Source organism: Sphaeramia orbicularis, chromosome 20, assembly GCF_902148855.1.
Source record: "Sphaeramia orbicularis chromosome 20, fSphaOr1.1, whole genome shotgun sequence".
Taxonomy (NCBI): Eukaryota; Metazoa; Chordata; class Actinopteri; order Kurtiformes; family Apogonidae; genus Sphaeramia; species Sphaeramia orbicularis.
Genome location: NC_043976.1, coordinates 29277267 through 29294499, shown reverse-complemented (window position 1 = coordinate 29294499; position 17233 = coordinate 29277267). Strand labels below are relative to the sequence as shown.

Below are 17233 nucleotides of genomic sequence, written 5' to 3'. Positions count from 1 at the left end.
AAAAAACATGAAACCATAATATGGATACTGAATGTTCAAGACCAAAAAACATGTTTGAACAGATGTAAAATAGTTGAAAGCTTATTTCTGCAATCTTAAAAAAATTCATTTAGGACATTTACATTTTTCTTTGATAATAGATATGCTAAAAACTACAAGTCTTTTTTTTTTTTTTTCTTTTTTGCTAAAACACACTGTTTTAAGCATTTATTATTTAGAATAATGATAATTAATGGGCAGATATTGAAAGTTAAATTCGTCCTGAAAATAAAGGTGGAAAAGAATTGGTAAAAAAAAAAAAAAAAAAAAAAAAAAAAAGGCATTTTTCTGACACTTTTATAGCAAAGAAAACATGAAAACACATAGGCGGCCTGTTAGAATGGCAGTCTTAAAAGGGTTAAATAGTACATATGATGTTGCACATTCACAAGGTCCGCTAAGCCTCATAAAGAAAGAGGAAGCACAGTGTTGTAGAAAGTACTGGAAAGCCATACTTGAGTAGAAGTACAGGTACCCTACCACAAAATTAATATGATTAATATTCAAGTCACCAACTGAAATGATACTCAAGTTAAAATCTTTAAGTATCATATATTTACTGTACTTATGTATATCAAGTATTCTACAATTATGTAGATATTAAATATAAATAGTTGAAAAGCTTGTTTCTGCGATCTCAAAAAGTTTCATTTTGGACATTTACGTTTGTTTCTGATAATAAATATGCTAAAAACTACAAGTCCGTTTTTTTCTTTTTTGCTAAAACACACTGTTTTAAGCATTTATTATTTAGAATAATGATAATTAATGTACAGATATTGAAAGTTAAGTTCTTCCTGAAAATAAAGGTGCAAAAGAATTGGTAAAAAAATACATTTTTTCTGACACTTTGCAAAGAAAATATGAAAACACATAGGTGGCCTGTTAGAATGGCAGTCTTAAAAGGGTTAAATAGTAAATAAGACGTTGCACATTCACAAAGTCTGTGAAACCTCATAAAGAAAGAGGAAGCGCAGTGTTGTAGAAAGTACTGGAAAGCCATACTTGAGTATAAGTACAGGTACCCTACCACAAAATTAATATAGTTAATATTCAAGTCACCAACTGAAATGATACTCAAGTTAAAATCTTTAAGTATCATATATTTACTGTACTTAGTTATATAAAGTATTCTACCATTAAATGTAGATATTAAATATAAATAGCTGAAAAGCTTGTTTCTTGCGATCTCAAAAAGTTTCATTTTGGACATTTACATTTGTTTCTGATAATAAATATGCTAAAAACTACAAATCCGTTTTTTTTTTTTTCTTTTTTGCTAAAACACACTGTTTTAAGCATTTATTATTTATAACATTTCCATTTCCATTTATGCATTTGGCAGACACTTTTTTCCAAAGCGACTTACAGGGGAAAACCAATCAAATCACTCAATCAAATTTTATTTATATAGCGCCAGATCACAACAAAATGACGCTTTTTCTTTAGAGTTGGTCAAAACCAGGCTATAAGCGAATTTACAGAAACCCAACAGAATATAATAATGATAATTAATGGCCAGATATCTAAAGTTAAGTTCTTCCTGAAAACAAAGTTGCAAAAGAATTGGTAAAAAACAAATTTTTCTGACACTTTTATTGCAAAGAAAACATGGAGACACATAGGCGGCAGATTTAAAAGGGTTAAATAGTAAATAAGACGTTGCACATTCACAAGGTCCGCTAAGCCGAAAAATACTCCTGTCATGCGTTACGCTTGGTCAGGCATGGTATAGCTCTGTAATTGTTAAAACCCATTACGTATTAATACATCCTTGACCGTAAGCACTATATATTTTTGCTTTTTACGAGGGAAAATGATAGGCACCATGCACAGTTACTGCTCCAGATCACAAAGAGGGCTGAAGTGGTGCTTTCGGATGCTGGGGTGTAACATGCGACCTACTTTACAAGCGGAATATACAGAGTTTTTTTGTTAAGTGGGTTTATTTATTTGCTAATGAATGGAGCCATTAGACCCTTTTGTGGGAGAGAGCTGCTGTATGCTAACACATACATGCATGTTATTGAAGCTGTCAAAGAATAAGTCACTGGAATATTACAGATTTCCACTTTTATTTCGCATAATAACCCCCAAACAAGCAAATATGCAATCTAACTGAAATTATTATATTAGGGTGGTTATTTTGAAATACAGGAGTTTAAGATTAAACCTTTCATATTTCCACATTAGGTCAATCATGTCAATCAATAACAATATTTTCAAGCTGGAAAAAAAATCAGTTAACAATTAATGAGTATATAACCCACTAATCACATCTAAGCCAAATAATAAATACTCTACTGTACTTCATTTAAGTAAATTTACTCGTATCTAACAGTTGAATTTGCACTTTTCCTAAATTGCTATTGCTATAAATATTGTTGTCTGTACTCAAAGTATCTGCAATGACATTTTTAACATGGAATAAATAAACTACATTTGAATCTGAACCTTCACAATATATAATAATTAATTACAAAATGCAGCTAAACTTATCGCATTTAGATTGTTTATGATAATAACTATCAAGCTCTCACAAAATACAGATGTTACTACTAATGAAGTGCAGATTAATTGGATTTTGCAGAGTTAACAGCTGCTCATGTTAAAAGGAAGTGAATAAAATCTCCAGGCTTTGTTATCTGAGACAGAAAATGCTGAGGCTCCAGTGTCCTTGATACTCTCAGTATGATATACTTTATATGCAAAGTGACACTGGATCAGAGCAGGGGTCTCAAACATGCGGCCCGGAGGCCAAAACTGGTCCAATCTGGCAGACGCGGGATGAATTTAGGAAGTGCAAAAATTACACTGAAGATATCAACAATTAAGGGTGTTAAACTCATTTTAGTTCAGGTTCCAAATACAGAACAATATGATCTACAATAAAATAATAGCATAATAACCTATAAACAATGACAACTCCATTTTTCTAGGTTCAACTGGGCTAGTTTTGTTCTTTTGAAGCAAAACTGGTCCAGTTGAACCTTAAAGAATGAGAAATTCTTGTTATTATAATTCCAAACTCCACATTTTTTTGATTACCATTTAGTATTAACTCTGTATCTGTTTACCGGTTTCATGTATGTTTGTCCCTTGGCTGTTTATTGTAAAGTGTCTTTGAGTACTTAGAAAAGCGCTATATAAAACCGATGTATTATTATTATTATTATTATTATTATTAAAATTAACATTCATTTGCAACATACTATAGCAACTATTACATGATCAAAAACAAATAAATGTTAGTAAAAAAAAAAGTCTCTGTTTGAATGTCTGGGGTCGCCTGAAATTTCTAATAATTTATTTCAAAAAAATTAAAAATTAAAACTTACTAATAAAAATTCACATTATATAGCCTAAATGTGGTCTAAAATTAACATTTATTTGCAACATAGTATAGAAAACTATTACATGATCAAAAACAAATTAATTTTAGCAAAAAAAAGTCTCTGTTTTGAATGTCTGGGGTCGCCTGAAATTTCTAATAATTTATAAAAAAAAAAAAAAAAAAAGAAAACTTACTAATAAAAATTTACAATATATAGCCTAAATGTTGTCTAAAATGAATGTTTATTTGCAACATAGTATAGAAAACTATTACATGATCAAAAACAAATTAATTTTAACCAAAAAAAAGTCTCTGTTTTGAATGTCTGGGGTCACCTGATATTTCTAATAATTTATTAAAAAAAAAAAAAAAATTAAAATTAAAACTTAGTAATACAAATTTGCAATATATAGCCTAAATGTTGTCTAAAATTAACCTTTATTTGCAACATAGTAAAGAAAACTATTACATAATCAAAAAACAAATTAATTTTAGCAAAAAAAGTCTCTGTTTTGAATGTCTGGGGTCACCTGAACTTTCTAACAATTTAAAAAAAATAAATAAATAAAACTTACTAATAAAAATTTACATTATATAGCCTAAATGTTGCCTAAAATTAACATTTATTTGCAACATATTATAGCAACTATTACACGATCAAAAACAAATTAATTTTAGCAAAAAAAAAAAAGTCTGTTTTGAATGTCTGGGGTCACCTGAAATTTCTAATAATTTATTAAAAAAAAAATAAAATTAAAACTTACTCATAAAAATTTACATTATATAGCCTAAATGTTGCCTAAAATTAACATTTATTTGCAACATAGTATAGAAAACTATTACATGATCAAAAACCAATTAATTTTAGCAAAAAAAAAAAAAATGTCTCTGTTTTGAATGTCTGTGGTCGCCAGAAATTTTTGATTTTCAAATGGGGTCTCGAGCCAAAAAAGGTTGGAAACCACTGTGTTACGGGGTTAAAGTATTTCGGTTTTGGTTTTTGGGTGTTTCCACAGCTTGAGAGGCCTGTTCTCGAGCTAACATTTGAGTAGATGGTGGCTCTGACAAAGCTTTTACCCAAACGAAGAATGACAAACAGCACGTTAATGGTTGAGCGGTTTCGGATCAACACGGCCGCTGACATATGCTCGCACACGGCGTACTTACTGAGGAGGATAATAACACAGAGCAAGATGGCCACCAGGGCTCCAGTTGTGAGACCATCTGAGAACGGTAGGACCTCGGGGTTACACGACTGCATGTTTCCACGGCTGTCACAAGCACAGACGCGCACGATCAGCGTACTAGTGCTGCTCTGAATGGGGTAGTCGTTGTCTGAGATCACTACAGGCAGGAAGTACATGCTCATCTCACGCCGGCTGAATCCTCCCCTCCGTGTCAGGATATTGGCAGTGTTATCTACGGGAAGATCCAAAGAGGAAAAGCTTGTAAGCGATGAGATGCTTCTCGCTGTATACTCTGACAGGCAGCTTTTTATATGACTTTGCGTCGGTATTCAGTTTTCCTGGCATCCTTTTAGGAAGCTGGATGACGACAGAAAAAGCATCCGGCAGATTTGTGCTCATATAAGGATGGGTTAATTTAATTTACTTGTTACCTTCCTTGTCGACAATAGTGAAGTTTGGGTTGCTCGCACTTATACTAAACACAAACTTGTGTCCGACGAGAGGTTCATCTGTGTCGACGGCACTTATCGTCTGTATAAGCTGGAAACAGAAAAAGCAAAAACATACAAAATCAAATTATTTTATTAATCCTTGAGAATATTTTGCAGTTACCGTCTCTTCATGCAAGTATGAGAAAAAATAGCAAGGAAGAAATGATCAATACTACAAATATATAGCTATAAGAACGCAATGTCGTTAAAACACTGTACGAGAACAAACAATATGTGTACAATATGTACTCGACAAATATTACACTGGTCAACAACAAATTTATTGTTTAAGTTTTTTGGTGTGCTGAATCCAAAAATCACATTAATTTTGCTCAATCAGGTCAACTTTCTGAACTATGCTACATATTGGCTTTTCAACATTTTTGCTTACATTTATGGGCATTTTCACATCATATGATACAAAATTATTTCATATTTCTTGCAATAAACGAGTTCTGAAGATTTTATTTTTGCCAATTTATGATTAATGTTTTTTTTTAATATTACAGGTGATTGAAATGGCTTCGACTAGAAGACCTTGCAAAAATAAGCCTGACATATTCTGCTACGTCTGCGGTGAATACACCATTGTACCTAACAGGAATCCTGTTAGAAAATGATTTTTTTTTCTCTTAAAACCTATTTTGGGTGAGAACTATATAAAAAAAATCAACTAATAAAGTCACAAAAATGTAATCAATTTTGTGAGAAGATCAAATTTTTCAAAATCAAATTAGCAAAAAAACCCGACCTGATTGAGAAAAACAGATGTCATTTTTGGATTTAGCGGTGCAAAATGGTCCTAATTCAGTTGAAAAAACCTAGACAACTTGCAAAAAACATTTTTTAGTAACCCAGTGTTATCACTGATAATTAGAAGAAATATACATGAATATATAATAAGAGATTTAATAGACAATTATTCCAAATGTAGGGGCTTGTATGCATTTCTACAGCAATTGTTTCCATTTTTTATTTTTTATTTTTAACTGTACTGTACATGCTGTGCTTTTACACATCCTTCTTATATATGATGTACATAGTCTTAACTAAGGATGGGAATTAATAAGAATTTAACAATTCTGATTCCATTATCGATTTAGCTTATCGACTCAGTTCCTTATCAGTTCTCTTATGGATTCTAATGTGGTGAGGGAATGAAAGAGTAAAAACAGATTTGTTTGCATTAACTGTCTTTATGTTTCCATTTCTGCACAGAAAATGCCACATATACAGTGTGCACGAATAATAACAGATGTCACCAGGCCTGGTTTGTGGTGGGGTCACACCGTACAACCGTACAAAGTGAAAGTGAAACTTAAGACACTTTACCAATTCCTCTTTGTCCCACTGTTGTGCACCTCATTTTCCTTTTCCCTACCCTCAGAAACTTTTATTTGAGGGGGCAGGATGTTTGTGGCGTACATGTGATGTCATCATGCATGTGCAACGAAGGCGGAACTGACGAGCAGAATCGTTAAGCAGGCAGGAAGTGAGTTTCCCATCCCGAGTGTTAACCCATAAAGACCTAGAGCTACTTTGGTGTCAGTTCTCAAATGAATTTTTCTCTACATTCTATATTTCTTAAGTGATTTATTGCCATTTCTTACAAAATTACCCACTGTATTTTGCTTTTTTTTTTTTTTTTTTTTCTCAGTGAAAATCAGGTATTTTCCTATATTTAATTTTCTGATCATGTTGATCAGGAGTCACCAGTCCTGGTCCTTGAGGGCCTGGTATCCCAGCCAGCATGTCCATGTGGGCCCCAGAAGGGTTACATTTAGGCTGCATATAAGGGTCCTATTTGGGTTTGTCTGCAGTTTCCATGGTGACCCCACATGTGTTTACCCATATCAGAATCAGAATCAGAAATCTGAATATCTTATATTATTTATTCTTCACACTATTTATCCCACGATATTTATCTTTCATGTCATCTGCACTACTTCTCATGTTATTTGCGCGACTTAAATTCTATGTTTTACAAATATCTTGGTTTGCAATACTTTTTATTATTTGTTTACTGATATTTGTTGTTGTTTTACTGATATTTGTCGTCTGTCTGTAAATTCTTGCACTGAACCGGAGAGCTTTACCTCAGTTTTGTTGTACTTGTTACAGTGACAATAAAGAGATTCTGATTCTGATTTTGATTCTGATTCTGATATGGGCAAACACATGTGGGGTCACCATGGAAACTGTGGACAAACCCACATGGGACCCTTATATGCAGCCCAGTTGTAACCCTACTGGGGCCCACATGGACATCCTGGCTGGGTATCCTGCATGTTTTAGATGCATCCCTCTTCCAACACACCTGATTCAAATAATAAGCCTATCATCAAGCTCTGCAGAAGCCGGATAACGACAAAAGAAAACGCCTATGTAAAGATATGCTAGTTTTAATTTATTACAATTTAGATTTTGTATACCTAATATCTGGAACCAATATTCACTTTTAAAGTCTTTGCAAAGGTTCATTAAGTATCTTTGTGTTATTTATGCAGTAAATTATGCATTTTTTTTCAAATCGGATTTTATATTTTTTGTTTTTTGTCCTTTTATCTTGATATAGTAGGTTAAAGTGAAAAAAATAATAGACAGATGAGATAGATGAAGTTGTGCTGAAAAAAAAAAGATACCAAACATGGGTATAGTAAACATTTCTTTATATAGTATATAAAGGCAAAGTCAAAAGTACTTAAAAACGGCCAAAAAAGCCTCAGACCCCTAAGGGTTAAACACAAATCCTGAACGTTACCTGTCCTGCTTTGACATTCTCACAAACAAAGGTGTCGTAGGACATTGCAAATTCAGGTGCGTTGTCATTTACATCCAAAACTTTGATGAAAACAGGCACTCGAGTTGTCTGACGTGGGTTATCTAAGTCAAAGAAAAAGAAAAAGCAAAATCGTAAGGGTTAATAAAAGCAGAATCATCGCAGAGTCCATACGCGACTGATTGTGTGTTTTAATGTGAAATAATATTTACTTATTTCCGTAGCCACCACTGAGATGTTGTGCCATTTGGACATTTCTCTGTCGAGTGATTTCAGTGTTGTTATTGTGCCATTCACCAAGTCGATGTGGAACAGCCTCTCCAGATCCGTATGCCGATCGATGGAGTATCTGCGGGAAAAAAACAGCATTTTTTTTTTTTTTTTTTAATTTCCCCCTCATTAACAAAGTAACATCTGTTAATCCAGTGCATATAGGGCTGTGTGACATGATAATATATATCACATAATAGAACATAATACGAAACAGATGTTTTCAATTGGTTATTTTATTGTGCGTTACTCTATTTACGGTGATCATTTTTGGACGTTTGGGCCATGCTTTGTTTCTTCCACATACACATTTGCACAAGGCAATACAAACAAATATGAAGGAAAGTGAACGTGATGCAGAATGAGGTAATTCTGGGAAAAAAAAAGTAGGACAAATCCAGGAGCTGGTACCTAATTTAGGGACTCCTTTTGTTGTATGGACAAGGTTTGGATATGAAAAGAAAAATGCAATTTGTGTATTTACTTTGTCTGCAACTATGGCTAATCCTTTTTTTGTTACAAGTTGGAAATTTGCAAATAAAATGAGAAAATTAATGAAACTGGGGAGACTAGCGTTTATGTAATAAGAAATAAGCTTTTCCTTATGGTTTTTGCGTATACATGAAATATGTTTAGACAGCTGGACGTGAATTGGAAAAGTTTCAAAATAGCGCTTACCAAATAAAGATTAAAGCAAGCAGAATATTAAATGCATTTACAGTCAGCACATCCTGCCATAATTAGGAATAAAAATCAAAAGCAAACACAATAAACTCAGACACATATTGTAAATACTAGCAAATAATTATCAGTAGAAACGTGTTGTCAGCGTTTAATTGTTAGAAGTCGAACGAAGAGTCTGAACAACACAAGCAAGTTTTTGAAGTTAATATGTGCTTCTGTAACAAATGTATGGTTTAATGCAAAGTTTGAGCATTTTAGGGAGATTCTATTTAAGAATAAAGAGGAAAATCTGCAAGACAAAAACGTCATGTTCTCTCAAGTCATAAATTAGCAAGAAAAAGCATGATTTTCAGATTTTTTTTCTTGTAATGTACAGTATTAATTTTATTTTATTTTTTCTTCAAATTATCAAAAATATTACCTCATCCCCCTATTTCGTATTCTGTTTCCACTTAAATGTTATTATTATTAGCATTATTAGCATTATTTGGGAGTATAAACATCAAACAGTTTAAAAACAAATGCAAACAAATGATTTTTACAAAATATAGAGGGGGGGAATCTGGTAGGTTTCAGAGTGGGGCTCTGCCACATATGTGTTGATAATATCTTTTTTAAATGTGGATATATGAATATATTATTACTATAGTACTATATAGGACAATATAGAATATTATATGTATTTATATTATATGTATGTGTGTTTTTGGTTTTTGTTTGTTTTTTAGTTTTTATTATATTATACTAATGTATATAGGAATAAGGATGTGTTATATTGTATTATTATTATTATTATTATTATTATTATTATTATTATTATTATTATTATATTGATGTTCATATAAAATAATAATTGCTATATAGAGATCATAAGGAATAGAGATTGGGGGTAGGAGTATTTAAGTTTTTACTTCTTCCTACTCCTTTTCAAGCATGTTTAATTTTATTTATTTTAATTTTTTACATTTTCTTTTTTTCTTCTGTTTGCTTATCAACATTTTATGTATCATGACTGATATTTTGTTGGTTGGTTTTGTTTTGATTTCACAGTCTACATGTTCTAAAACAAAGATTTCAATCAGGCAATCAATCAATATTACTGTATTATTGTATTTAAATGGCATCTCTGATCGCAGTTTGAGTACTTTTCATAAAAGTAGAACAGCTAAACCATTCACATAGACATTTTTGAAGCAAGTGTGTTCATGTGCAAATCTTTATTCTGAATGTGTGATTTAATCTGAAGTTTGAGCTTCATGCAGATGGTATTAGAGAATAAATTGAACAAAATTCACACAAAAATTTGCAAGAAAATATAACTGAGGGTTTTTTTTGTATCATTTTCTTTCTTATAGTTAATTCTTATAGTTAACTAATCTAGAAAATTGTTGAGTTTTTCTCAAATATTCCCCCTTCCCCCTATTGACTGTTCTTACTCTTCATACCAGTAGAAAAGCTAATCCATTCAAACTACAAACACATTTTTGTTTTTCAGACATGTGGTTTAATGTACACTTTGAGCATCTCAGGTGCCCCCGTGTGGTCATTTTTTATAAGCAATGTTCTCAGTGAATGTATGTGTTCTGTTTTCACTTATATTATTATTATTATTATTATTATTATTATTATTACTATATTATTTGGGTGTATTAGTGTAATATTGTATTTAAACAGCATCTCTAATTACAGCTTGGAATAGCAGCGATTACTTTTCCCTCTTAAAAACAGAAGTAAATTTTACTGTTTCAGACGTGTGGTTTAAAGTACACTTTGAGCATCTCAGGCGCCCCCATGTGGTCATTTTATATAACCGATGTTCTCACTGAATGTACAGAAAACCTGCTTTTGTTTCCACACGCCGTGATGTGCATCTGTTCTGTTTTCACTTAAATATTATTATCATTACTAGCGGCATTGTACCCGTGGTGCCATTGTATGATGGCGCCCTCCTGTGGTGCAACAGTGGCATTACACCCGTATGCCCTCCTGTGCTGCAACATTGGGACACGCGTCGGACAAAGACGCGCCGGACACAGAACGTCCATTATAGTAGGATTATTATTATTATTATTATTATTATTATTATTATTATTATTATTATTATTATTTGGGTGTATTAGTGTAATATTGTATTTAAATTACATTTCTAATTGCAGCTTGGAATAGCAGCAATTACTTTTCACTCTTAGAAACAGAAGCAAATTTGACTTTTTGTAGACGTGTGGTTTAATGTACACTTTGAGCATCTCAGACGCCCCCGTGTGGTCATTTTATATAACCAGTATTCTCAGTGAATGCACAGAAAACCTGCTTTTGTTTCCCATGTGCTGTTATGTGCATCTGTTCTATTTTCACTTAAATATTATTATTATTATTATTATTATTATTATTATTATTATTATTATTATTATTATTATTTGGGTGTATTAGTGTAATATTGTATTTAAATGACATCTCTAATTACAGCTTGGAATAGCAGCGATTACTTTTCCCTCTTAAAAACAGAAGCAAATTTTACTTTTTCAGACGTGATGTTTAACATACACTTTGAGCATCTCAGGCGCCCCCGTGTGGTCATTTTATATAACCGATATTCTCACGGAATATACAAAAAACCTGCCTTTGTTTCCACCAGGCGTGACGTGCATCATTAGGAGATGAAACGCCCTATACGTGCAGAAAAAAGATTGTAATTTCTGAACAGTAAACAGATTGTGTCTCTCATCGCACGACAAACACACTTAACACTTCTTGACTTCATCCCTCAACGTCCCCAAAAGCAAATATATCTCTTGCTCTCCGTTGTCAGAAGATGACACATCCCCTCCGAGTGCCTGCTCATTTGTCATAGTCAACTTGAAGATTCCACTGAAATTTAAATATGCAACACAATACGCCATGTGGCACGGGCAGACAGTGGCGTATCGCTGTGTCGGAGATGGGCAGGCGCCATATGTGTGGAAAGGCGGCACTGAGCTGTGAGAATCGATCGAGCAAATTAGTCTCTTTCACTTTGACTTTGTGCAGTGCCACAGAGGGCTTACATAATTCTGGGAAATAAACAGTGTCTGTATTCACTTCACAAGGCCGCCACCACCTTCCATAGGGAAATCACCAGGAGGGACCCGTGAATAATATCCTTTTCTTCCCTCCCCTCCACACTGACACATGGCTAGGCTGATGGATTAGATTTAGCCAAGTGGGCACATTTTCATTCTCTTCAAAAAACAAAACAAAACAAAAAAAAAAAAAAACCTGATAAGAAGAGAGTTTGTATTTCCACCATGTGCTGCTTGTTCTGTATTGATTTTATTCTCATATAATTAAAGATGGAACAATAAGTTACGCTACTATCAAATACCAGCAATGAGGACAAAAAGATCCATATGGAAGAAGCTGCTCCCAGGAGGCATAGATCCATTGTTTTAAAGGTAGAGACGGGATTTATCTGGCACCGTTTGAGGTTTTAACACTTCAGCTGTTTCTTACTTGACCGGAATGTTGAGTTTTCCTTAAATCGTTTTCTTATATTCACTATTGATACAGTCAGGATAAACCCAGATTAAAATAGGGGCTTTTTTTTTTTTTTTCCTAAAACATATGTACCCTTTTAGAAATACATTGATTTTCATTTCTCTTTAAATTTTATAGGTTTTTAGGCAATAAAAATACTTTGAATATGATCTAAAAGACATGTCATTTATCACAGTTGACAAGTGAAAAGCCATAGAAATTAATATGCATATATTTTCTTCTAACACCCATTTTAGAGTGAATCATACTGATGTCTACGCAACATGATTTAGTTTTGTTGAAATTGTTAAAATTCAAAATTAAGCATAAGATTATCCAGAAAATTCTAGTTGAGAGAAATATTTAAGCTATATTTATTATTATTATTATTATTATTATTATTATTATTAATAATAATAATAATAATAATAATAATAATAATAATAATAATAAACTATTATTCATTATTTATTTATTTGCCAGTAAAATCACCAATGGGTCAAATTAACCCTTAGCTGTTTTTCAATGTGTTTTACTCAGAAGCTCCCCATCTATTGACTTTTCCTAAAATGTTCCCTTTACATTCCACTATTTATAAATCTAGATTAAAATATGGGAATTTATATCTATAACAGCCACCAGGTCATATTGACCCCTATAGAAACATATACATTTTTGCATTATTTTGGTTTAAATATTAGAGGTTTTTAGGCAATAGAATCAGTTTGCATGTGATTTGAAAGATGTCATTTATCACAGTTGATAATGGAAAAGAGATAGAAATTGAAATGCATATATTTTCTTCTAACACCCATTTTACAGTGAATCATACTTAGGTTTATGCAAAGTCATTCAGTTTTGTTGAAATTGTAAAAATTCAAAATTAAGCATAAGATTATCCAGAAAATTCTAAGTGAGAGAAATATTTAGGCGATATTTTTTATTATTATTATTATTATTATTATTATTATTATTATTATTATTATTACCAGGACTATTTTATTATTAACCCAATAACGCCAAATGTATCATATTTAACACATGACTTTTGAAGCCCTCTACATGATCAGTGTGACATTTTTTTCCTTGAAAAACCTGATGTATACAATTAGATACATGCGATACACAGATAATCCACCAGGGGGGAGGAATTCATTCACCAGAGGCCTTTCCAGTGACACTACAAGATTATCATTAATGAGGAAGGAGGCAGAACTTTGGCAATTTTGAAAAGGAATTACAAATTTGTTAGACACATTTCTGTTATATTATGTTTTTGTTTGTTCAAAAATAATAATATTTGAGCATTGAGACCCGATGTATCAAATATGATGCAAAATTGAAACCCATACATTGAAATTGATATTTGAAAAAATGTTTTTTTTTTGGTTGTTCAGAAGGAACAATAAAGGCTCCATTTTCAAAGAACTGGAATTTTCTGTCAGTGATTTAATGGTTCAGTCTTTACAGGGTTAATTTATTTCTCAGTAAAACTACCAATGGGTCAGATTAACCCTTAGCCGTTTTACTCAGAAGTCTGGAGGTTTTTCGTCCTCCAAAGGGGGGACTCGACAGAAAAAGACTGAGAAGTGTTGTCATAAAGGAGTGGATTAGTCTGGCACTGTTAGGGGGTTTTAAGAGTTCATGTTGTTTCTTACTTGACCGCCTTGTTGTCGGCGTCTGGATCCCTGGCCGACACCACGCCGACGAAGCTGCCGGCAGCCGTGTCCTCGTGCACCTCGATGATGTACGGGTTTCTGGAAAAGATGGGGGGCTCGTCCACATCCTCTACCGTTACCTTGACCGTGGCGTAGTCCTTAAACTGTAAACCGTGGATGAATCTGGCGTCTAAGTAGGTGTTTTTCACCTCCACTCTGAACTCGTAGTCCCTCTTACTTTCATAATCCAGCGCCTGGAGATGAAAGAGCATCAGAGTCAAGCTGTAGACTTTTCTATAAAAACAGTCTGCCTCCAGGATTTTGATAGGCAATTCGCTGCATTTCATTTGTCTGCCTTTATCTTATTCTGACTTTAAATTCTAAGTTACAAATCCAAGTGAGGACGACTGATCTGTATGATCTTCAGGGGAAACTAAAATAGAGTTTCTAGCAAAAGGCTGTTTTATATTATTCATTTCTCAGGCTTAGGGTATCTGATTTCACACTGCACTTCAAAACTGTATTCTGTCATATGTCTTTCCAACGTGAATAAACGTTATCAGGGGCCTCTTTAATAATCCTAAACTGTTCGGTTCTGTCCTTGTATTGAAGTTAAATGTAGTGTAATAACAGAGACAGAGTGAGCTTCCATATTGGGACCACAGAAAGGATGGCAATAACGTCAAAATATGGAATATCTAATCTGTTTGTCCTTTAAAAGTCAATGATTTAAGGATCTCATGATGAAAACACACTTAAAACTGGGCAAATCTGAGTGAAAATCTCATATTAGGGTTCTTATTTCTTTGTGGACAGGTACATTTCTCTATTAAAATAGTTTTTTAGGCCTATTTATGTGTTTTAGTTACATTTGGGTTGAACATAAGCAAACAAATAAACAATTGTAATGTATATTTGGCAGTCACACAAATAATATAAGACCAGATAATCAAATAAAGTTGGATTTATTGCATATATTAACTTTGTACATGTATGGATTCATGTAAAATCTGTCAAATCTAAATGCGTAGAAACCACCAGTGATTAAAAGGCATAAAACTGCATGAAAATGAGGTGGACAAGAGTAATATATTAAGGAAAATGTAGAAAAATTTGAGATTAGACGTGTAAATTTTTTATAAGACATTGTGGTGTAGATATTACAAGTAAAAAATAAAATGCTTTCTTAGATCATAAAATCATAAGTTTTCAATATCATGTATGACTTTATGACTTTTTATGACTTTTTTTCCCCCCATAAATTTACAACAATCTAGGAACTACTGAGTTTTCTCAAAATATTATTACAAATATGATCCTTTCTCTCTATTTCTTTTACTTTTATGCTCAAACAAACCCTGATATGCAGTTGTTTTATGCAATTTTAAATTTTGATATTTTTAGTCAAAAGTAGATAGATAGATAGATAGATAGATAGATAGATAGATAGATAGATAGATAGATAGATAGATAGATAGATAGATAGATAGATAGATAGATAGATAGATAGATAGACTTTATCTCAAACTGAGAAATTACAGTAGTGCTGTCAAACGATTACAATTTTTAATCAGATTAATCACATAGTTGCAGTGGATTAATTTCAATTAATCCCAATTAAATATCATTCATTTTTAATCTATATTAATAGTGTTTCATTTTGCATGAGCAAACGGACTGAAGAAAGAAGGGAATATATATGCACTTAATGTGTTTGTCGCAAGCTGGGCGACACGCTAGCCAAAGTGGTCGCAGAATCCCCGACTAACATATACTTTGCGTTAATGTGGTATTTTAAGATGGAAGTGCTTCGGTGAAAAGAAAACTCCTTCCTGCAGAGTGTGTATAATACTTTATGTCAGTGGACTGTTCTGTTTTGAGGGGTTTTTTTTGTCCTCATATTTCCATCCAGAAGGCCAACGTGCTGTTTAGTGTCTTCCATCTTTATGGGTTGGTTCTGCTGCCTGTCACTTGTGGATTAACTGCCCATTTGTTTATGTGTGATGGTAACTCTACTTGGACAAACTGCCCAAAGTGCGTTGCCAGAGACGTTTAGAGTCCTTCTACACTGCAGATTGGTTAATTGTGTTAAAAACTAAAAAAAAAAAAAAAAAAAAAAAATCACATTTATTTTTTATTGATTTTTTTTTACAGTAAAAATGCAGAAAAAAATGTCTAAAAAAAAAAGGAATTATTGTTTTTATACAGAACAGAACATACACAAAACACATATACAAAACAAAAACCAAAAAAAAATCACAAAACAAGCCATCTATCCTCCTGGACAAACGTAACAGAGTTTGTGAGACGCAAACTTACACTTAAACATAGGTATAAAATATCACCAAGGAAAAAAAGGAGAGAAGAAAAAAGAAAAATAAAGTATGTACACGGTGTATCAAAAAACTATACATTTTGAAAAATTACCTCCAGCTCCGCATTTGATAATTTTTGGAATTTTCTTTTATGGATGTCAGTAGGTAGAGGATTGGTGGATATTTGTTCACATTTACAGACCCATTAGTGAGCAGGGGCAAATTGCGCAATCCAAGTTAAAACTGGTTTGTGTGAAGTAGCGGTGGGATTTAAATCCAATCAAAGGTCCTGGGAGGGGACAACGGGCATCCATCTTGTTTTCCACTAAATTGCCAGGTTACAGCATTAACACTTTGGCCACCATGTCAAGTTCATTTCTTTACCTGTGGCAGCTGTTCCTGCCTTTCAAAGTTAATTCAACTTGTTTAGGCCTGTTGAGCCGCATTATGTAATAAATTCCCATTATGTAATAAAAGTTCAAAATGTAATAAGAATGTCATGTCATCTTGTAATAAAGCCGCATTATGTAATAAACTGACGCATTTTGTAATAAACTACCTCAATGCATTATGTAGTAAATTTTTTTTTCGCATTATGTAATAAGTTATTACAATTTGAGAAATTTATTACAAAATGCACTTGACACATTTTTATTTTCAGGAAAATGTAATGTGCTAAATTAATCTTTAAACTGTGTGGTTAAAGTTCTGATTCCATTACCTGTAGCTCCTGTGACTAATTTCTTCTAAATTGCTCTGAAATTATATTAATTTGGATTGTTATTACATAATGAACCATGTTATAACATTTTTTTTTAAACAAAAATGTGTCAAGTGCATTTTGTAATAAATTTCTCAAATTGTAATAACTTACTACATAATGTGAAAAAACTTACTACGTAATGTGTTGACATAGTTTATTACAAAATGTGTCAGTTTATTACATAATGCGGCTTTATTACA

At 32.6% G+C, this 17233-nt stretch overlaps 1 protein-coding gene across 1 annotated transcript in view; it reads right to left on the bottom strand.

The window, feature by feature from the left end:
* Window positions 1–17233, bottom strand: part of LOC115411401 (cadherin-10-like) — a 64505-nt gene that overhangs the window by 7187 nt on the left and 40085 nt on the right. The window contains exons 7-11 of the mRNA XM_030123514.1: window positions 13956–14209; window positions 8043–8179; window positions 7813–7934; window positions 4992–5100; window positions 4541–4792 (exon numbers count right to left, since the gene is read on the bottom strand). Coding sequence (XP_029979374.1) covers window positions 4541–4792; window positions 4992–5100; window positions 7813–7934; window positions 8043–8179; window positions 13956–14209 — 874 coding nt within the window. The remainder of the gene's footprint in view (window positions 1–4540; window positions 4793–4991; window positions 5101–7812; window positions 7935–8042; window positions 8180–13955; window positions 14210–17233) is intronic.